The sequence below is a fragment of the Argopecten irradians genome, chromosome 2, assembly GCF_041381155.1.
Source record: "Argopecten irradians isolate NY chromosome 2, Ai_NY, whole genome shotgun sequence".
In the NCBI taxonomy this organism is placed as follows: Eukaryota; Metazoa; Mollusca; class Bivalvia; order Pectinida; family Pectinidae; genus Argopecten; species Argopecten irradians.
The window spans coordinates 32,519,289-32,544,204 of record NC_091135.1 but is presented as its reverse complement, the minus strand read 5'-3'; the positions used below and the strand labels follow the sequence as shown (position 1 = coordinate 32,544,204).

The 24,916-nt window shown below is 38.0% G+C and overlaps 1 protein-coding gene across 1 annotated transcript in view; it reads right to left on the bottom strand.

Annotated features, from left to right (window-relative positions):
• Positions 1–24,916, bottom strand: part of LOC138315189 (junctophilin-1-like) — a 58,660-nt gene that overhangs the window by 14,210 nt on the left and 19,534 nt on the right. Inside the window, exon 2 of the mRNA XM_069256004.1 lies at positions 4,396–5,197. Coding sequence (XP_069112105.1) covers positions 4,396–5,197 — 802 coding nt within the window. The remainder of the gene's footprint in view (positions 1–4,395; positions 5,198–24,916) is intronic.

Here is a 24,916-nt window from a genome sequence, read left to right as displayed (position 1 = left end):
CAACAGTTCTGTAATTTACCGTGTAGAGCGTAAACGTTTGGCTCAAAACATTTTCATGAATTGTATTTTTCAATGCGAATCATACAAAGCAATACCTACCACGGAAACAGTGGCTTACTCTCAGACGGGTATGGTCTGGAATTAATTCGGCCAAAGTCACTTTTGAAGAATGTATACGTGTCTTTAAGGTTGTTTTAATATTGGATATCGAACCCGATCAAATTTATATTGTAGTCCAAATTTTGTTATTATATGCTGTTTGATAGTTTTGGTAGTCTTGTTATTGGTTTGCTGAATTCTATATGCTCTGTTTATAGCAATACTGTGGATAGGATTTGGTATGGAAGAAAATAGAAAAACCATTGCATGTGAAGTATCTTAAAAAAGGTAAACCCCCCCCCCCCCTTCGAACCAAGCCTATAGATTCAGCGTGTAAAGGCCAAACGTTCGAAAGGAATCGCCAGTGCAGTGTGTGTTATGAACAGCTAGGAAGCGAGTAGAACAAGTTGCCATCTGGCTTTAACCCATGTTTTGGCTCATTGCATATGCGCTCACTCATGCAATAGATGTTCCAGGGTCTGGTAACCATGAACATGCATGACTGGGTTTGGGACTACAATACGTATGCCAGCACTAACGCTTTTATACACTACTAATTGCATGTTTAAATTTTTCACGTCAAGGTAGCATAAAGCCCCCAAAGACTTCGAAACAAAGTCACACGTGCTAAAATCACTGAACATATGGGTTTAAAACCGATGATAACGACCACAACGAAAAAAGTACAGGTCAACGTAGAATATACAAAGCGCAGAGGTGCACGTGTTTAGTCCAATCACGCGATCAGCGTGGTACCTCTTCAAAATTATCTTAATGAAATGTAGATTATACACGCACGTCTTGCAATCTATATGTTTGCATTCTAAAGATTTTCTTATCATCATCGTCGTCGTCGTCGTCGTCGTCGTAGTATTCAACAATATCATCATCATCATCATCATCATCATCATCATCATCATCATCATCATCATCATCGCCATCATCATTACCATCACCATCATCATCACCATCATCATCACTATCATCATTATCACCATCGATAATACGTGTATAACTGTTGTGTTAAAGCATCAGTATGGCCATAAGTATGTGACCTTGAAGACATCATTTTGACCTCGACAAATAACACCTCTACCATATTGGTCGCAATTAATTGAATGAAAAAAACTTTCTTCGATTTCTGCTGAAATACCCTTTATGAAAATTGGTTGAAAAATTATCACTAAACTGTAAAACAACTGTAGTAGCAACAGACACTACAACGCCACGCAATATGTTTTATCTGTCATGTTCCACCGGCAGTAATTTACGTTGACGGGTGAACATCATCTATGTCAAACGTTGCTCTTGATAAATCCACAACTGCCATGCCTGATAAGCCGGAGCATACGTGAGGGTGAGGTGGGACGGAGCCTTACAAATCTCACAGTAACTCTATCACTGTTAGATATGTGTGACTTGGTGTTACATCGTCTCTAACTGCATAAAAAATGAAATACTTTTTGTACAACTGTAAACACACGTATGGCCTCTTCTTGTCAAATAGTCTAAAAGTATAATACAAAACAAAACTTCAATCTAAATCATCGAATGTATTGCGACTTCAGTTTAAAACAGTGCTTATGATTCGTAAGTTTCGGTCAGTGTGATTTGGCTGTATAAATATAGATCAATAAATGTGATTGGTTACTTCCGCTAAAACATTGAATTGCCTTATTGTGGTAAAACACCAGTAAACCTTCCTTGCTGTTTAGGTAATAGTCGATAAATTGGTTTGCTGTTTAGGTAAACATCGGTACATTTGATTGGCTGTTGAGGTAAACATCTGTATATTTGATTGGATGTTTAAGTATAGGTAAATTTGGTTGGCTGTTTAGTTGTGCACTCAACATCACTTGCTGTTGACTCATCGTTAGTGTAAGTCTGTAGGTAGCTACATGTGCAAATGACGCTTATCAATATGCAAACACGTGTACCGATATGCATGACTTACAGCGTCACTAATGACTAGTCTTTTTTTCCTGTAGCAATGATAACACGACTTTATGTATTTCTCATTTTCGAGCAGAAACGCATTATGTGTATAGCATCACAGTATCTATATACTTTTAGACTAGTGTACAGATGTACCAGGCAATGAGAGTATAACTTACATATAACAGAGGAAGAAGCATTAGGTGCACTGTTTGTGTCTAAGACCAGATTCTTTCTTACACTATTAAGATAAAACTCCACCATGTAACCGTCGACCTCGGTATCGACCGCACACTTCCGTTTGTCTGGGGTCCTGCAATCTATTACGACGGTAGATGGCGCGGTTTATGACCGAACTTACAAGTTCTACTAGAAAGTTATTGGATGAACACTTCGTGGACGAGTATCGTTTTCACCTCAAGTCTATACGCGAATATCCCTTATGGGTTTCATATTTTTATTGTTTTATCGCTATCCGAATACTTTACGGCGATATATAATGAAGGCGGCCTAACCACGGGCAACATAAACCCTGGTCAACACTTGAGGTCTGTTACAATACCAATCTTTTAATAACAATAATGCTGATCAATATATGCTTATAAAAATGAAGTCGTCTGATTGCTGCAATCGACCAATCAGAATTCTCTGACTCGAAAGACGATAACCCCATACAGCAATTTTGTGTTCGGACATCTCCAGTGTTTGTGACCAAGTAGTGTTGACATATAGCTAGTACTACAAAATGGACATGTGTTCCATAATTTCAAACACAACCCTACTATGCCACAGCCTCCTGAATCGACACTCTACACACTTGTACGCGGTGCATTGCCATTTCCTTAATGACTGACTAAAGCTGTTAATCGGAAGCTAAGTAGTAAAATCAACCGACCTAACAGCCATGCTCTTTGGTTCTTTCGGTAGCAACGGAATCCTTCGATAGCAAAGGGATTCCTTCGACGTGTATGGACTTGATCTATCGGGTTTTTACTTTGATTTGTTCATAATTGTCCTCAGTAGTGCAGATAATGTTTATACTGTGTAAAAATCCTATAACGTAATGACAGATACGTTGTTATTATCGCCATAATATGTATCGTGCTATAATATCACTGATCTCTTCCAAGACCTTCATAACAACAATTTGCGTTGGATATGATTAGTGATGTCTTAGAAGACGATACTGGACAACTGGAAAAGCAACATGGTGAAAGGGTCAAAAGGTCAACAGGAAGGATTGCCACGGATAAACTACTTTATCTAAAATGTCCGATTGTCATCATTTATCTAGATGTTTGTGATTAATGAAAATTGCATAGCCTATACAATCCGACAAAACTGAACTAAATAAAACATTGTCTTTACAGAAAAGGCAACCGCGTTGTAGTGAACAATGGCAAATTATAATCAGTCTGAATAAACGACTGACAAGACTCATTTAAATGTCTGTGACTTGAGGGCATGATTATGAGAGGCATGTGCATCAACAATGTTCTCGCGGAGCAATTTGATCACATTTTTCTACAGGTTTCCTCGCCATCTGTTGCCAGTTGTTATAACAGACAATCGATTTCCGCTTCCGGTTAAACGCGTGCTGTCTTCTATCGTGATGAGTGTTATAACGCGACGCTGTACTTGAATACTACCATTTACATGATCATCATATGATGATACACAAGATTTATTATGTATCTTATTCATATGATATGTTATCGGAGATGAAATCAATATAATTGATATAGATACCGTCTGTTGCAAGTTATAGGACTTCGTTAAGAACAGGTTACCGTTACCGTATTTACCAGTCTAATACTATAACTAGAATTACTATAAGTCAATTTATTTCCGTGAGGTACACATTTTCGTGTGATTTTGCCAGAGTGCTCAATTGCCAATTCAAATGCTTCGCAAATAATTTTTATATTACGTATGTAAATGAAGAATTGTTAGTATTCGCAAATATGCTGAAAATAACGAAGGCGCATTATTTTTGAATATGCGAAAATAAAGTGGTTTACAGAACCGTACACGCCATAAACGTACTTATAGTTACTCACGTCATAAACGAACTTATAGTTACACACGCCATAAACGAACTTATAGTTACACACGCCATAAACGAACTTATAGTTAGTTACACACGCCATAAACGAACTTATAGTTACACACGCCATAAACGAACTTATAGTTACCCACGCCATAAACTTACTTATAGTTACTCACGCCATAAACGAACTTATAGTTACACACGCCATAAATGAACTTATAGTTACTCACGCCATAAACGAACTTATAGTTACTCACGCCATAAACGAAATTATAGTTACTCACGCCATAAACGAACTTATAGTTACTCACCTTGAAATCGCTAAATCCGCCTTTTGTAGAGAGATTTGGGCCCATCGCTGTGCCGACAAAACTGCATTATCCACTCGTTCACGCAGTTTAGAAGTCCTGATCAAGAATAATTTATTTTTCTTTCCTGATGAAATTAAAACGTTGTTTTTATATTTCCCTTCCTCTCGTGCCCCATCTTTGAATGTTGTCACTCCATATCCATATTTTTTATTGTTATACCACTCGCCTTCGTACTTGAGACCGTCGGAACGTTCACTAACACCAAAGCCGGATCGTTTATCGTTTTTCCATTCCCCCATGTAAGTTTCTGTGACATTGATATCTGTGATGTCATCCTGGCTAACAAAACTTAGGTTACTATCTGTGTACATGGAAGCGTTCGTCATCCCTGACTGCGTCGAATCGGCACTCACGTGACTGATGTTACTGATTGTACTGCGCACTGAGCCCGTTTGACGGCTCGGTGAGCTGTTGATGTCACCCGTGCTCTTTTGTTTTTTTAACTTCAGACCTGACATTAGGGTTTTCCGTAAACTAGACCTTCCTTGTTTATCGAATATTGAGCGCCGCCGACTGGGGGGAGTCTCATCGCTTTTGGCTTTAAGCACGAATCCTCCGCGGCTCTCATCTAGTTTTTTATCACGATTTTTTACCACAATTTCATCCTCGTTTTCACTGCGTAGTGACGTCAGAGACGCCCGTAACGTCTTAGGTCTGTAATGTGACGCCAGGCCATAGGGCACGCTTGCGCGCACTCCGTAGCCATGGCGCATGCCCCTCAGCCATTGTCCATGGTACGTTCCTGTAAAGAAAAAACAACAACAGCAAATATTAGATGTTGTACAGGAAGTAGAAAGGCAATGTGAATTGTTAGTATTACGGTAAATGAGTACTGGCAAAACTGACAATGGAAACAGAAAATAGTCGTGTTTAATACCGAAATCACAGAACATTCAGAGAAGGAAGCAATCTGTATTAGAATCAACAATTTGCCTAACCACAATATTTGTTTAATATAATAAACACGTAATATAAGTACAGATGTACTTGTAAAGATGGAATGGAGGGATGGTTGGGATGATATTATCAAACTTGAAAAAGTTAACGAGAAAAAGAACGTAAGGCGCGATTCTAAACATGTTGGTAGACATAACAAGAGATCCCAGAGGGATCTTGGCGCCCACCAAAGAATGATCTATGTCTGACAATGGAAAGAGGAATCTTTTCCCTGCTTTTCAAACTTTTTCAAACACACTACATATAAAATTTGAGACAGATCGCTATAGTACTTTCTAAGAAAAAGTGGTAACAAACTTCAACAATGAAATCTAAGATGGCGGCCGGTTGGCCATCTTTTTTACCGATCAGTCCCAAAAAGCATTATGGAGCAGTCCTTAAATGCAATATGCACAACTAGGGTTCTAGGGGAACCTACATATGAAATTTGAGAAAGATCCCTTCAGTACTTTTTGAGAAATAGCGGTAACAAACTTAAACTATCAAAATCCAAGATGGCCGCCTGTCGGCCATTTTGTTCACCGATCGGTCCCAAAATGCAACATACACAACTAGGGCCCTAGGGAACCTATATATGAAATTTGAGAAAGATCTCTTCAGTACTTTTTGAGAAATAGCGGTAACAAACTTAAACTATCAAAATCCAAGATGGCCGCCTGTCGGCCATCTTGTTCACCGATCGGTCCCAAAATGCAATATGCACAACTAGGGTCCTAGGTGAACCTACATATGAAATTTGAGAAAGATCCCTTCAGTTCTTTTTGAGAAATAGCGGTAACAAACTTTAACTATCAAAATCCAAGATGGCCGCCTGTCGGCCATCTTGTTGACTGATCGGTCCCAAAATGCAATATGCACAACTAGGGTCCTAGGTGAACCTACATATGAAATTTGAGAAAGATCCCTTCAGTTCTTTTTGAGAAATAGCGGTAACAAACTTTTAACTATCAAAATCCAAGATGGCCGCCTGTCGGCCATCTTGTTGACTGATCGGTCCCAAAATGCAATATGCACAACTAGGGTCCTGGGGGAACCTGTATATGAAATTTGAGAAAGATCCCTTCAGCACTTTTTGAGAAATAGCAGGTAACAACTATTTAACTATCAAAATCCAAGATGGCTGCCTGGCGGCCATCTTGTTGACTGATCGGTCCCAAAATGCAATATGCACAACTAGGGTCCTAGGTGAACCTACATATGAAATTTGAGAAAGATCCCTTCAGTTCTTTTTGAGAAATAGCGGTAACAAACTTTTAACTATCAAAATCCAAGATGGCCGCCTGTCGGCCATCTTGTTGACTGATCGGTCCCAAAATGCAATATGCACAACTAGGGTCCTGGGGGAACCTGTATATGAAATTTGAGAAAGATCCCTTCAGCACTTTTTGAGAAATAGCGGTAACAAACTTTAACTATCAAAATCCAAGATGGCCGCCTGTCGGCCATCTTGTTGACCGATCGGTCCCAAAATGCAATATGCACAACTAGGGTCCTAGGGGAACCTACATATGAAATTTGAGAAAGATCCCTTCAGTACTTTCTGAGAAATAGCGGTAACAAGAATTGTTAACGGACGGACGGACGGACGGATTGACGGACGGACGGACGGACGGACGGACGGACGGACGGACGACGGACCACGGACGAAAGGCGATTTGAATAGCCCACCATCTGATGATGGTGGGCTAAAAATAAACTTTTACTCGGTATACGAAGACGTGTAACCTTTAATTTTGAAGTGTTTAATCAGTCATAATAAACTTTTTCGAACTCTTTATGCTAAACTCTCTCCTCCAAGTTGTCTCCCCGTAACATCCTGTTAGGCGCCACAATGCCCCCCATTACGTATCCTGACCCCGTGACCCCGGGACTGGTTTGATGGTGTTATGTTTTGCCGTGGTTGACAGTTGTTACCTTGCCTGTGAGGCTGCTAGGCACTGAGCATGACCTATTTGTAGAACGTTCTACATTACATCCTGACTATTGATTCACTGTTGAAGCAGACGTGTCGTTGATGCCCTCATTACCATAGAGAACGCCAAAAGGTTAACTAAACTGAATACGGTATCTTTATATCATAGCAATGTTTCTAGAATTGTGTTGTGTGGGCTGACCGATTTATCGGATCTCAATAGTGCAATGCCATTATAAATGCAGATCTGCAATTACCAATTCGTCACAGTGCTGTGAAATCCCAGACCAAACGAATAGGATGCGTAAAAGTATATTTGTTTTAATGATTGCCAGCACCACTTCCTATTGTGACTGATGGTTTTTTCTGACAATTTAAATATAGTTTAAGCTGTTAAGAGTTTCATGCGGTCTGTTTATCTTATTTCATCGACATCCTCGAAACTCCAAGGGTTTCGATCACTTACGATCTCTACATCCCTGGACTATCTCATAGTAAAACTGGCGGCAACAGAGCAGAACAGGTGATTTAGTCCTTTGATGTACATCAAAATAGCCGTATAACGGTACACTGTGGTTGGCTGTGTGGCTTTTACTTCAAAGGAGATTTTTGATGGCCTGTGATTGGTTCAGATTGTTTTCCTCTGAACTGCCTTCAGTCTTACTATCAGAAAGTCAAGGGTGTAGAGATCGTAAGTGATCGGAACCCCTGAAGTATCGAGGATGTTCACAGACATGTAATGGCGACAACTTCCTTGGCAGAGTTAGTAGAATCATTAGACGGAGCATCGGTCGAGTTCTTGCACTGATTCAACATATTCATTTCATCAAATGTATTCAAGCCAATCATTTCTTTTATATTTCATTCATATTTCAGTAGTATGGCTCGGCTTATGATTGATTATTCCGCAATGACGGGGTTGCGGAAATAATTACAGCTACCCATTAGCGGAGTGCCAATCGAGCGCACCTTTCACACAAGGGAACGCGGTGGATCGTATGTATTCCCCAGTCACCCTGGCCGTGATGATAAAATGGACAAGAATATAAAGTCGCGTTTGCTTATGAATATTCATATCAGAAGATACATAACATAATTAATTAAAAAGGACAGGGGTATGTTAATATAACCAAGATGTGGATGTAACCGACTTATTAGTTGCATCTCAGATTTTTTCCGAAAAGCATAAGAGAATATCTGTCAGATTAGACTTATGTATATATTATTGTTTGTGTCAATTGAATATTTCATTATTTTTCATTACATTTTATGTCGGATAATAATATCTTATTCTATTTAAAGATATCGAAGCTATCTGTGTGTTTTTATCGGATTCGTATGCTATAAATATTGATGGTAAGCGTTTGGACCCATATGAAAGATAAGTTTCAAACATAAAAAGAATTCCCTTCTTTGCAACAAAACAGGTATAAAATCAGTACCTTAATGTTTCAGCATAAACTGAGAATACTTCTTCATATCATTTCATCCAAAATGAATATTTTCTTTTTTGGTTTTCAACAAGAAGACCATTTCAAAGGCACATGAAAAATCTAGAACGTTTCGGCTGTATGGCGCGTTTTATTACATAAACGTACCGGTACAACTGGTACGAATCCGATAACAAAATTAACAGAACAACTATACATTCACTACAACTGCACAGTAACCATGACAACGTATAAACATGATCATGTCTTCAGGACAAAATAGGCCACATACATGGAATTAATACGACACGGTCGCCATATCTATAACGAAATACCAATGTTGGTTGTCATAGAGATGAGAAATCAACATCATGACTGACCTTTGGTCAACAGGCCGGAGGTCTCATTACACCAATTATTAGAGCGAGATGGATTTACGATCGACGAGCGGTAGTCTGGCGTTACTGTTGGTAATGTATATAGCAGTAAACACTAATTAGTAAGCCGAGGACCAACACCTGCTTTACAGCATCATTACCTACCAGGCTTAATTACATAACACTAATTGGCTGACTCGGATTAGTCTGGATTCACAATCACTGAACGACAAGGGCTGATAATGAGTGGTTGACAGGAATAAAGGGCGATAATCAATGATGGACCAGACTTAAATAAGGGGTCATAATCAATTATGATAACGGAACAAGGGGAGACAACCAATGATGAACCATACTTAAGTAAGGGGACATAATCAATCATGGTAACGGAACAAGGGGAGACAATCAATGATGAACCATACTTAAGTAAGGGAACATAATCAATTATGGTAACGGAACAAGGGGAGACAATCAATGATGAACCATACTTAAGTAAGGGAACATAATCAATTATGGTAACAGAACAAGGGGCGATAATCAAATATTGACAGGAAAACAAACTTGTTCAACCGTCATTTAAATATGTGTCCAATAGCATACGCTCCAAGAAGATCTATAGCTAGTATTTACGTAACCATTTGAATGATTTACTTATCGACCAAAGAATATATTTTAAAATCCGAAGTTTCCTTGTCATCAAACAATACATCAATAACAATATCCGATATTCTCACCTTCAGGACTTATGCCATTGTGAATGCACACCAAGATGTGATATCAAAGCTTTCTGTCCTCTAACTGTTAACAATCCTCACCCCAATACGTACAGAAAAACGTATTACTTCCGCCATAAAAAACAAACACTCGGCAGACCCGTTTTTTGTTGTTGTTGTTTTTTTTTTTTTTTTTGCTTTTTGTTTTTGTTTTATATATTTGTAAAGTACCACATTTGAATATCGACATTGTACTAAACAACGCCATTCTACAGGTATATCACGAACTTTTCTGTGTTACAACAGAAAAGAGATTTCAGAATTAGGATCCATACATCAAAACGACACAGTGGAGACTTCTGGTAACCCAAACCGCCATTTTACTACGTTTTCGAACTTGAGGATAAGAGTGACATCCCTTGTCCTGGTACGACACACAGAAGGGGGCGCCACTTGGTTCGTGGAACATATGGGTTTGATAAGAGTCGTATAAACCATCAATGTAAGCGTTGAACATTAAAGCAGATGGTATCACTACATACCTGGCATTGTTTCTGGAAAGGGCCTCGGCGAAATATTATGGAGGGTTTGAAACGTTAGTCAATAACCATTAGGTGGCTTGTTTGTGTGTGAAATCAAACACAACACATTGCACAGTAAAAACATTAAATACTATGACAGTGACTGGTTTATAGAAAGTCTGGATGTACATCGTGTCACTTACATCAAACATCGAGTCTGAATGTACGATTTGGTACATCATGCCATTTACATCAAACATAGAGTCTGAATGTACGATTTGGTACATCATGCCATTTACATCAAACATAGAGTCTGAATGTACGATTTGGTACATCATGCCATTTACATCAAACATCGAGTCTGAATGTACGATTTGGTACATCATGCCATTTACATCAAACATAGAGTCTGAATGTACGATTTGGTACATCATGCCATTTACATCAAACATCGAGTCTGAATGTACGATTTGGTACATCATGCCATTTACATCAAACATCGAGTCTGAATGTACGATTTGGTACATCATGCTATTTACATCAAATATAGAGTCTGAATGTACGATTTGGTACATCATGCCATTTACATCAAACTTCGAGTCTGAATGTACTATTTGGTACATCATGCCATTTACATCAAATATAGAGTCTGAATGTACGATTTGGTACATCATGCCATTTACATCAAACATAGAGTCTGAATGTACGATTTGGTACATCATGCCATTTACATCAAACATAGAGTCTGAATGTACGATTTGGTACATCATGCCATTTACATCAAACATCGAGTCTGAATGTACGATTTGGTACATCATGCCATTTACATCAAATATAGAGTCTGAATGTACGATTTGGTACATCATGCTATTTACATCAAACATAGAGTCTGAATGTACGATTTGGTACATCATGCTATTTACATCAAATATAGAGTCTGAATGTACGATTTGGTACATCATGCCATTTACATCAAACATCGAGTCTGAATGTACGATTTGGTACATCATGCTATTTACATCAAACATAGAGTCTGAATGTACGATTTGGTACATCATGCCATTTACATCAAACATCGAGTCTGAAAGTACGACAACAAATATAATCTGAAAATTATCGAACATGCTTTTAACAATAAACCCTGAAATGCGTCACAATAAAACTACATCGAAATCCAAGAAAAAACAAAAGTTTTTCTCTTATACGTAATGGAAAACAGAAATTCAGTGATTTTTCTAAATAAAAGCTAAATACATTTTAAAAACGAAAATGAAGTGTCATATTAAAATGCAATAACGGTAAGATATATGTTTAAATTTTAAGTAGTGAACTTAATTACAGTGCTTATCTACTGAAGTACCGATGCTTGAGTAAAATCATTTTAAGACCGTCCCTATGGCGCAGGTTTATATCTGTTCACAGGAAAATGGACATCAAAAGTGGATACCATCAATCAGATGATATACCTACAGCCTAGGCACGCGCAGGTAATTTCTGGTTAAATTGACATTAAGACAACTTCCGAACTTAATGTCCGACTGTTACCAGTAAACGGTGATGGTGGTGATTCGGCTGTTTTCAAGGCAATGGCACAACTCCTGAAGTTGCTTTATTGCCACAAAGGTACAACTCCAGATCTGTTGTTTTATTGTCACAGAATCACAACTCCTGAAGTTGCTTTATTGCCACAAAGGAACAACTCCAGATCTGTTGTTTTATTATCACAGAATCACAACTCCTGAAGTTGCTTTATTGCCACAAAGGAACAACTCCAGATCTGTTGTTTTATTATCACAGAATCACAACTCATGATGTTGCTTTATTGCCACAAAGGAAAAACTCCAGATCTGTTGCTTTATTATCACAGAATCACAACTCATGATGTTGCTTTATTGCCACAAAGGAACAACTCCAGATCTGTTGTTTTATTATCACAGAATCACAACTCATGATGTTGTTTTATTGTCACAATCGACACAAAGGTACAACTCCAGATCTGTTGCTTTATAGCCACAAAAGGCACAACTCCAAATGTGTTGTATGTTACTTTATTGTAAAAAGGCATACTTCCAATTGGTGTATTACCACAACAACTTTCAGTTGTCCTGATATCATTTTAGGATTGTTGCCGATTGATACTGAGATGAGAACACTGTTAACATTGAGAACACTTCATCTGAAGGTATCTAACGATTTAAAGATCCTCAACCGCCGACAGAGCATGAATGATATTTATTATTTGAACAATAATTGGTGTTTAATCGTGTATGTATGTGCCATATTAACTCAAAAAATAACATAAAATAATTTCGCCTTTGGTGCATGCTCAATCATTACTTCATTCCATATAGGATATAGTGCTACGGGACTTTTTCGGGATGCAATTAATTATTTTTCATATTTTTAACTTGAAGTAAAATTAGAAGTTCAAACTTTTCAATGGTGGTAATGGTGTAAAGTAGGTAACTTTTGTAACTGAAGAAAAATACTAAATCGTCTGTTCCTGTTTTCGATAGTGAAAAAATACCATTTGTCAACGTGGAGCATCTTTAAACTGAATGACTGGTATTAAATGTTTTAACCTTATCGTAAAGGACTTGTATGCCGTCGCACCCGAAAAAAAAACACAAATAACATTGCAATCTTTAAAAGTGCTCGATAGAGATGGCAGTGAGCTGACCAAGACTCAATACGTTGATAGAAGGGAGTAAAACAAAGCTCAGTCATAGAAATTCAAAAACAGAATTTCCGTTTTTAATTTTTTTATTGATAAAATGTTTTCAGTGGATTTTCAAAATTGCATTTCAAGTCTTCACATTGCTATATATCTTCCCCAACGCGTAATACAATACATTAATAACGTCTTAAAGCTAAACCAATAGAATGTTAATTTTTGTGTGAGCCGTATAGTACAGGTAAGTCATGTTCAGTGCTAGTATGTATAATACTTCTAACATCTGTGCCAGTTCTCGGGAAACTGATGAGCGCACCACGTGCAAATGTGGTATTCTGGCAGCCATTGATCGGGGGCCCAGCACAGGGACACGACGCGTGATTTTAAGATGTCTGTGTTCCTTCAATAAAAACTTCTAGCAGATAAAAGCACAAGTGACCTTTAAAGACATATCAGCGTAGATAACAGACAATTTGTAGCTGTGTTTCCATCTAAACACACTAACTTTTGACACCTGAACAAGGAAATGGTCGACATGAATGGAATTCCTTCCTACGGATTTTACCAATGACGTCATAATGTTGATCGTAAACACACAATGACGTCACCAGAAGCCATGTGTCAGACAGAATCAAGAGCAAATTAGAACAAATGAATGACTCTAATCTGTGAGAAGATGAAATTAAAGGTATTGAATTTCATTGGAATACCTTACTTTAAACCTCACTGGAATATTGGGGGTTTCTCTATAACTACTATTACGACAAGGAGTTGTAATTTGGCAAGAAGAGGAAAAAAAGTGGGTTTTTTTTGTGCTTTTCTTCAAAAATATTTGTTCTTACATAACACCTTTACATGTGTATTATACATGTACTTGAGCGTAACTGTATACCTGTTAGTAACGGTAATGTGGGAGGCTACAATTGTCACCTGTAATTCCATCGGGTGTCGATTTCAGGAGCAATATCATTTCTCTCAAAACAAATGGTATTTTGTATATTTATCTGGTTGCAACGACACAGGCTTATTAACCGTAAATGTTCATAATGTATGTATATAAATTTCAGTGAGTTCTGTAGCTTCCCCCTAATGTAACATACACCTTTTCCACTTCCCTACCCCCCTTCCCCTCCCCCCCAACCCACACACACAGACCAAACTAACAGTTAGTACACACGCCCTCGACAAGATAAAGATAGCTAGGACAACATCATTCATCATAATATCCACTAGGATATCCTTTGAGAATTTCGAGCGAGATTTAAACATAGGGAAACATGTTATTTTTCTTATCGTGACTATTTTCGAAATATTGAGAAAGACATCAAATTTAAATGAAAGGAAACAATTTCTTGAAGTGTTTGTAGTTGGCATAAAATGGGAAAAATTGAACATGAAAATTTCATTTGGCAGTGTTATAAATTGTATAGTTCTACTCACACCGCCTTTTTTCTGTTTCGTAATTCATTTTTTAACGCTACAGTTCTAAAAGGATCAGTCGGCATTACAATACTCTGTGACAAGCTATAGTTTTACAGGGATCTGTCGGCATTACAATACCCTGTGTAAAGTTATGGTTTTACAGGGATGAGACCACATTACAATACCCTAAGTAAAGCTGTAGTTATACAGGGCTCAGACAACATTACGGTATATCTTGTAAATCTATAGTTTTACAGGGATCAGACCACATTACAATACCCTGTGTAAAGCTATAGTTTTACAGGGATCAGACCACATTACAATACCATGTGTAAAGCTATAGTTTTACAAGGATCAGACCACATTACAATACCATGTGTAAAGCTATTCATTCTACCTGTGTAAAGCTATAGTTTTACAGGGATCAGACCACATTACAGTACCCTGTGTAAAGCTATAGTTTTACAGGGATCAGACCACATTACAATACCATGTGTAAAGCTATAGTTTTACAGGGATCAGACCACATTACAATACCATGTGTAAAGCTATAGTTTTACAGGGATCAGACCACATTACAATACCATGTGTAAAGCTATAGTTTTACAGGGATCAGACCACATTACAATACCATGTGTCAAGCTATAGTTTTACAGGGATCAGACCACATTACAATACCATGTGTAAAGCTATAGTTTTACAAGGATCAGACCACATTACAATACCATGTGTAAAGCTATAGTTTTACAGGGATCAGACCACATTACAATACCATGTGTAAAGCTATAGTTTTACAAGGATCAGACCACATTACAATACCATGTGTAAAGCTATAGTTTTACAAGGATCAAGTGTAAGCTTGTTTCAGGATCAGACCACATTACAATGTGTAAAGCTATAGTTTTACATGACCACATGTACCTGTGTAAAGCTATAGTTTTACAAGGATCAGACCACATTACAATACCATGTGTAAAGCTATAGTTTTACAAAGGGATCAGACCACATTACAATACCATGTGTAAAGCTATAGTTTTACAGGGATCAGACCACATTACAATATCCTGTGTAAAGCTATAGTTTTACAGGGATCAGACCACATTACAGTACCCTGTGTAAAGCTATAGTTTTACAGGGATCAGACCACATTACAGTACCCTGTGTAAAGCTATAGTTTTACAGGGATCAGACCACATTATAATACCATGTGTAAAGCTATAGTTTTACAGGGATCAGACCACATTATAATACCTGTGTAAAGCTATAGATTTACAGGGATCAGACCACATTACAGTGCCCTGTGTAAAGCTATAGTTTTTACAGGGATCAGACCACATTACAGTACCTGTGTAAAGCTATAGTTTTACAGGGATCAGACCACATTACAATACCATGTGTAAAGCTATAGTTTTATAGGGATCAGACCACATTACAATACCATGTGTAAAGCTATAGTTTTACAGGGATCAGACCACATTACAATACCATGTGTAAAGCTATAGTTTTACAGGGATCAGACCACATTATAATACCTGTGTAATAGCTATAGTTTTAAGGGATCAGACCACATTAATACCTGTGTAAAGCTATAGTTTTACAGGATCAGACCATATAATAGTACCCTGTGTAAAGCTATAGTTTTACAGGGATCAGACCACATTACAATACCATGTGTAAAGCTATAGTTTTACAGGGATCAGACCACATTACAGTACCATGTGTAAAGCTATAGTTTTACAGGGATCAGCCCACATTACAATAACATGTGTCAAGCTATAGTTTTACAGGGATCATACCACATTACAATACCCTGCGTAAAGCTATAGTTTTACAGGGATCAGACCACATTACAGCACAATGTAAAAAACGTTAGTTTTACAGGGATCAGACCACATTATAATACCCTGTGTAAAGCTATAGTTTTACAGGGATCAGACCACATTACAGTACCATGTGTAAAGCTATAGTTTTACAGGGATCGAACCACATTACAGTATCCGATTGTAAAGCTATAGTTTTACAAGGATCAGACCACATTACAATACCATGTGTAAAGCTATAGTTTTACAGGGATCAGACCACATTACAGTACCATGTGTAAAGCTATAGTTTTACAGGGATCAGACCACATTACAATACCATGTGTAAAGCTATAGTTTTACAGGGATCTTTCGGCATTACAATACCCTGTGTAAAGCTATTGTTTTACAGGGATCAGACCACATTATAACACCTGTGTAAAGCTATAGTTTTACAAGGATCAGACCACATTACATTACCCTGTGTAAAGCTATAGTTTTACAGGGATCAGACAATATTGAATTATCTTGTGTAAAGTTATAGTTTTACATGGATCAGACCACATTACAGTACCCTGTGTAAAGCTATAGTTTTACAGGGATCAGACCACATTATAGTACCCTGTGTAAAGCTATAATTTTACAGGGATCAGACCAAATCATAATACCCTGTGTAAAGCTATAGTTTTATAGGGATCAGACCACATTACAGTACCCGGTGTTAAGCTATAGTTTTACAGGGAACAGACAACATTACAGTACCCTGTGTAAAGCTATAGTTTTACAGGGATCAGACAACATTACAGTATCTTGTGTAAAGCTATAGTTTTACAGGGCTCGGACAACATTACGGTATATCTTGTAAATCTATAGTTTTACAAGGATCAGACCACATTATAATACCCTGTGTAAAGCTATAGTTTTACAGGGATCAGACCACATTACTTTACAGGGATCAGACCACATTGCAATACCCCTGTAAAACTACAGCTTTACACAGGGAACTGCAATGTGGTCTTATCTGTGTCTGACTACATTACAATGTCCTGTGTAAAGCTATAGTTTAACAGAGATCCGACTGCATTACAGTTCCCTGTGTAAAATTGTAGTTTTTCTGGGATATCTGACTGCATTACAATACCATGTGTAAAGCTATATATTAACAGGGTTCCGACCACATTACAATATCCTGTGGATTCATATATCGCACGTGAAGCATTTCTTGGAATTCTGGGATTCCTGAGTATACATGGATGTCAAAGAGCAACACCGAAAACAAAGCAACATAAACCAGTAAGGGCTTATTGTTTCTATTATCTCAACGACGTCTTATATATTGGAAACGAGATCGGCAATAATGCTGATCACGACACGTGAGTTTGATGTTACTGGCCTCCAGGGGAGAGACAGGTGGCGCTAAAGGGCATTCCTCCCACGTACCTAATCCGCCGACAAAGCAACGCGTTGTTTAGAAAGACTTGTAAAGCTCACAAGGTACATCTTTCCAACAGCTCTGTCAGAGGGAACTTGTCCTGGGGAAGGTTTTGTTGATTTCCATTTTTTCTTGCGTCGACTTATTGAATGTTCTTTGATATAATAAATTTTATCATATGTGCGGTTAAAGCCAGAGTATCCGAGAGAAAAAAACCAACCTACGATTAGAAGTGGTGGAGCTGTTATAATTGAATTACAATGTCCTCAAAGACCTTTAGAGGAGAAATAAGGGCGAGAGCGCGTGTCACTATTTATAGTATAATGAGCGCATACTACAGAAATAAGCTTTCTGTGTACGTCGTGACAAGACATGTTTAATGTCGGAGCAAACAAGCTACAAACATCCGAAACACATGTAACAAAAGGCGATGCAGGATCACCCCTACAGTTCATGTGCTGTAGCTTTTCTTCGATGGCGGTAAATGATGAACACTAAGGTTTAAACAACATAATGCTATTGTTTATAACACAGTCAGTATATCTGAGAGTTAAGGTTTTTTGTTTAATGACAAAACTTAATACGCTCATGACTAATGCTTTTAAGGTATAAATTATGCAATTGTCCGGGCGTTTCCGGTAAGGAACATGAAATGCTTGACTATGAAAAGGGAAACCTTTCACCACAACTTGTAGGTTTGAGCTTTCTATAAGGATATCCTTCTCAGATTGTAAGCATAGTTGATCAAAGAAGTATTAATTATACTGATAATAAGATAATTTGGTTTCTCTGTAGAGTAACTCGGCGTGAGGCAAAGCCTTCAGATACTATATAGTTTCCTGGTGAAACAGGTGCCACACGTGCGCCTTGCACGGCCAACCCGTTGTTAATTTCCTGTACATAAATAGCATCTGGATATGAAGTATGTAAAGCGGTGCAGGTCCGCGTGTGTAACATGAAATATGTCTGAAGCATATCGTCTAGATTCAAGTTTTCCAAGTACCCGACACACTTTCTAAAAGGTTCTCTTCTACAACCTTCTACAAGGGATCTACCATTCACTAACCAATGATGATGTCCAAAGTACTTCTGCCATGCTTGTTTTACCCTATACTTTTGTTATTAAGATTCTATCCGTCTCGTATCATAATCGCAAAAGCTTTTTTTGTCTACCTCATCTGTCTGTTACCTTGCTTCCAAACTTTTTTAATTACCGTTCAAATTTGCCCTTGACTCTAAAATGTTATCAAGATTTCGTCTGTCCTAGTATTATAGTATCTTATATGTACCTCCACGTATACCCTGTTTACAAAAGTTTTGTCAGTCACACACCCTTTGTATTCTTTCATTCACAAACTCTTTGCCTCATACCCTGTTAAAGTTTTTATGTGGTCTTGATCTCGTTCACAAAAGCTTTTTATTGTTGGTTTGGTACCCTGTTCACCATTAACGACCGACCAAGTTCTTACATAAATTATCCCAGAAACATTCCAGGAGAGAACTTCTCAAGTCAGACTCTACGAAAGACTGTAAGAACACGTAACGTTTGATAAGGAACACTTGTTGCCTTCATGCATTAAAGATGCTATTGTACAGAAGAGTTAGAAACATACTGCTAGACCGGAAGTACGTCATAAAGATAACATCAATCTGCATCAGGCAGCAGTTTGAAAATGGTTAATAAAACGTTTATCACAAAAGGATGATAGTTTAAATCTGACAAGCGTTTTTAGCATGCTGTTACGACAGTAGTGTTTGAGATTGTTGTATTTAATGTTCTAGGGAAGCCGTAGAGTGATTAACACAGAGAGTGTGTTTGTTACCGAGAATGTAGGGTTGGGCGGGTAGTAATACCGACCGCTGCCGTGATACGTCAATTATCAACTTCACACATATATTCATTAGAGAAAGTCTGTCGTGATCCCGGCAGCCTTGACCGAGATAATTATTAGTGTGTTTTGATTGAATACTTGGTAGCATGTGTAATTTTTAAATTATGTCAGAAACTTCAAGAGATATTAGTTTTTTCTTCAATTTTAGTGGCGATTAATTTTTGTTTCGATGACAGGTTACACTTCCCGGTTCTAAATTGCAAACAAATACGCGGTACAGGGTAGACTAGAATGGTAGGGCTGTGGATATTCCAAGCAAGTGTTTCGTCTTTTATGAAGCATACAGAGTCGTAGTCTGAGGGGGAAAACAAGCAGTCTGTTCCGCGCGGGTCTTGAAATCGAGATTTTAGGACACCCTAAGCACTAGGCCAATGTAGTTCATTTACACAAAACTCATAACCGCATAACCGGTTAATTTCAGGGGTATTTTTCCACATAATACGAAAACATCCAGCTAAATCTTACATGAGGATGCCATAATACACTGAGTTAGCTACTGGTCATTTCTCAGCCCCCTCCAGATAGACATCTGGTAGGTTATTTACACGTTCATATTATTAGTCGCGATTGTTGCCTGTATGCACGTGCCGGTATATTACTATATTTATACCCAACACACGTGCGAGTGATTGAGTACAGGTACACATAAAACGTTCAGCAGGGCTGTAACATCCTCGCCTGGTCCATCTATACACAGTCGGCGCGCCAACATTTGGGAGGCATCACCATCTACATAAAAGTGTCAGGGTCGGCCTGTCAATGGCTAGCACGCCCGAACTGCCGAGTGTTTACTCTCAGTTGTGTTTGACGTACAAGTGTCTAGTTGTCGACAATTTCAACTTATCTCACTTATATCTAAGGCCTGTTTTACAGTTACAACATGTATTCTGACATTAAAACAAACCAACTTTCACCCCTCTCCTTGAACCAGTGTTTATCGACTTAAGAACTTCATATCAAATGAAACAAACTATGCAATGAAACCAACAATTCATGTCTGATTTATGTGGAAACTACTACTATCGCTTAAGTATAGTATGTATGATCCCAATGGGTGTGATTATCATTATTTACAATGTTAATCAGAAAAGGGAAACTTCAATAACGAAACTCTTTAATCAAATAACCATTTTGGAGTTTCAAATTACATCTCACGGAATACGCCCCACGCCCCACTTTGTGCTAGCGTACTTCTGGTAAATCCTGGCAAAAGTTTCCATAATCCGTTCACATTCTCCACATTTGCGACATGAACAAGGGTCAAACAAGACATTTAAGTACATTATTTCAATCACCAGCACAAGTGTCTAAATACGTGTACCTTCATCATTATCATTGACCATTAAATTATCATTATTGAAACTATTGAAAATACTGACGACCATTGACTTTTAATACATTTGACTAATGTCTATAACACCAATAACTCGCGCCCATGATATGAAAAGCTAATGTCTATAAGACCATTGACCCATGACAATGGTACCAACACCCCCATTGCCCTATAACACCAATGACCCATGACCACAACACCAATCATTCATATCCATGTTGCTTATGACTGTTTTCCACTACACAAAAAACCATGACCATGATATTAAAATTTATTGCCATAACATCAATAGCTTGTGTCCAAATTATCATAACCCGTGTCCGGAATAACTATGACCCATGACAATGATGACAAGAGCTCATGACCACGAGAACTATGACCTTTATACCAATGACCCATATCCCTAGTTTGAGGAATTTCAGTGGGCCGGTAGCTGAGATTGTTTGTGTGTGCCGTACCCCGGTGAGTTTGGGACGACTGCCAAATGAATTCGGCTATATGAGAAGTAGGGGTACAGAAATCGTCCGTGATGAATACCAGTACTGTGTAGAATCAATATTCGGCGAGATAAACTGAGTAATTGATGACATGGAGCAGGATTCATCATCTGTCAATGTGTAACGGTGCGGAAAATCAAGTATTGGCCACAAAATATAATAATTTATAAGAAATTGCATGGAGACCTAATACAAAGGCCAAATGGGCCCGAATCGCTGGCCTACAACCGTGTGATTCTAGTACATGATAGGAGGCATTTAGCATTTGTGCCCTACATCTAGGCCATTATCTTAATGTCCAAGGGACTTACTTTTCATTAAATTTGACCACTGTAACATTGAATGAAGGTCAACATCATCATTTCAACACCGCCTCCTTACATTCTACATGCGTGATATCAAGTGTCCAACAATATTAATGCCAAGTCTTTGGGTCCCTTGGTTGTGAAGAATATGTCGTTTAAAGATTTTAGCCCCTTTGACCCATATTTCATTGAATAAATTTCAATGGCATTTAATTGAGGAAACTATCTTCATTATTATCAAGAGGCCATCGAAAGAGACCAAGTTAACACAATTACGAAACTTGGTCATACGATTCTAAATCTCACAATGTACGGAAGCGTACGTCAAAAACAAAACGTGAATTTTCACAGTGCAATACATTATGATGTGGAAGCGTGTCTTGTCATCGATTTTTCATACTTTGGCATTGCATGTGTTTGTTAAATTCACATTTAATAGCAATAAAATAGGTTCAATCACAGAAGGAACCTGTTAAGCTATACTGTTTTGGCTCATGGCAGTACTGAGACAGGCATTTCGTTTGTACAGTATGTTAAACTCAAGAACATGTTGGCTGCTCTAAGAACACTTGTTCCTGTGGTACATGCGCGCGTGATTTACCTATACTGTATATCCGACCGTACATTACACATTCCACACCGGTGAGGAATACTGTAATCATGCAAACTTCTCTTTTTATTGTATCCATATGTCAGAATTCCCTATTGTCTTCGCCTATTGTCTCCGGCTCCAGTAGCCACACACAAAGATGTTTTCAATCATAGGACGCTACACGGGATCCGACCCGTAATTACTACATGTTCTTTTTAAATCATGTACATATGTACAGGAAAGGACTGCTAATGAGCTAAATACTAAGAGAGACAAAAGCAATAGAACTAAATCATCGGTCACAAATTAAACACCAACTCACTGAATACGTATCCTTCAAATTGATTTATCATACTTAGCCGATTGACCCGGAACCGCCTAACAAAATCAAAACATTTAAATGACTGCCCAATATACTTTAGTGTAATTTCACCAATAGTCAGATATTGCTTCAACATTTAAAATACGACACCAAGAGGAAATCAATTCGGTTTGGCGACAATTTTGGATAGTCTTGGGTCACTTCGTCATAGTCTTTCAGACCTATCCATTAATGTTATTATTTATTGATATGATTTAAAGTGGCTGTCGTCTTTATGATCTAGGGTTTATTGACCCCAAAGAAAATTAACACAAACTGGACAAACAACCTAAAACAATTTCATAGTTCATTTAAAGGGACAAAACAACTTTGACCATTCAGCTGAATTGGAACCTTCTTGAATTTGGAAAAATCCAGTCTGGTCGCTACATACTGTAAGCATACAAATTTCAGAGGTAAAAAATCACTTCTAGATACTTTCACTAACATGAATGCACTGACTACATTTTCGATATTTTGTTTACAAAGCAATCGTTTCAATTGTAATCGTTCATCTTTAAAATAGTTCCCAACTGTTAAAATTTTGTATCAAAATAGAAAATGCATTTACCTGTTACACAACTATGCACAGCACAACTAAAGGCTCGACTTTTTTATTTATTTCTTGATGTGCTCTGTTTCTTGTAAAAAGACTTGAGTTGACTAATTGTCTTTGGTGTTGCATCATGACTAATATAACGAAATGAGAAGTCAAATAGCGACAGACTGATTGGTATTCTATAACAAAATAAGCTGCATTTACAATAAAAAAATCATATTACTAATTTGCTACTTCTCCAGTAAATAACGAACAATGAATCAATGAACTTGGTAACCTTGCATGCCACCATGAAACTACAATGTACCATACTACACGAGTATAGCGGACGTGTATATATAACCCATCCAACTTCAGAACCGAGATGATTCGGCGGTGCCTAATTCTAATCAAAATGCCATTCTAAATCATAGTGCTGATACATGCTTAGACATAAACGATAAAACATTTCCTCCAGCATGGCGATCAGGGGATGCTCTAAGGCTAGGGGAACTATATTCCCCGAGTGTGTTCATCCGCGCAGGTGTGGAAGTGCACACCTTGTTCCGGCGAATTTTGCACCGGTTATTACTACGTTCGCACAATAGCCCACCAAGGTAATTAGTTATTGTTGAGAACACAGAATTGGCTCTTAGTTTTTCTCGCCATTTGTGATATTGATACCCCCAGTTGATCCAGTGTTGATGCGATACTTGCACGCTACGACGATACCGAGTTCAGGAGAGGCCATACTGTCGATACATCTGTCTCCGTTGCCAAGGTAACCGTTCCAGGAAATGCAATACGAGCGAGTTTACATATACGCCATAAGTTTATGAAAACGTATTTCTGATAATACAAAGGCTAGTTTTTAGGAAAATGTCCTAATCTTGCCTGATGGTATGTCTGGAATGAAAATCGTAATATAAAGACTAGCCTGCCTGTTGATAGCCACAAAGACAGTGCCCTCTTACACGTGTTTCTGTCTTCATTGCAGCACACACTAGTATGTGACATTTCTATATTTACATTATGCTGGCCCTCTGTTCCTTGTTTCATTTCTGTTACAGTCATGGAAATAGATTTCTATGTCCGTCCCTTCAATAGCAAGATTTCAATTCTTTTTTCATATTTACGAGTAAAATATGTCTGTATATGTGGAATAAATCTAATTGCATTATAACATTTCTTAATATAGGCATGTGCTTTTACTATTATGTTTGCTAGAAATTGCTGTAAATATCGACATTCGGCTACTTGTGAGCATGTCTCTTTCTTTGCTCTGCAAAAGCCATATGGTTTTGCACACTTAAGAGTTGTAAAGGAACGCTCCTAAAGTTCTAACCAGACCTCTCTTGTGTTATGAATTTGATTCTTGGAATTTTCAATTGCAGAAATGGTATCTTTTGTTTTGGTGCCAACTCCCTCGTATTGCAAGAATGATCCCTTTTTTATCGTTTCGTTACACAGAAATGTGTCCCCATTTATTTATCCTTTGCAGTTACATATGACTTGACTCCTGTCGTTATGGGAATGAAACGTTCCCCTGATTCTATATCGGAATGGTTTGGGAATGATTCCCTGTTCTCTTTGCTATCCTGCTATGCTGTTACTGCAGCCAGTGTTGTGAATATGGGTCAGCGTCGCAATGCTCATTCAAACACTGAATCAATAACCAAGTCTGTCAGACGTTGCACTGTCAAACC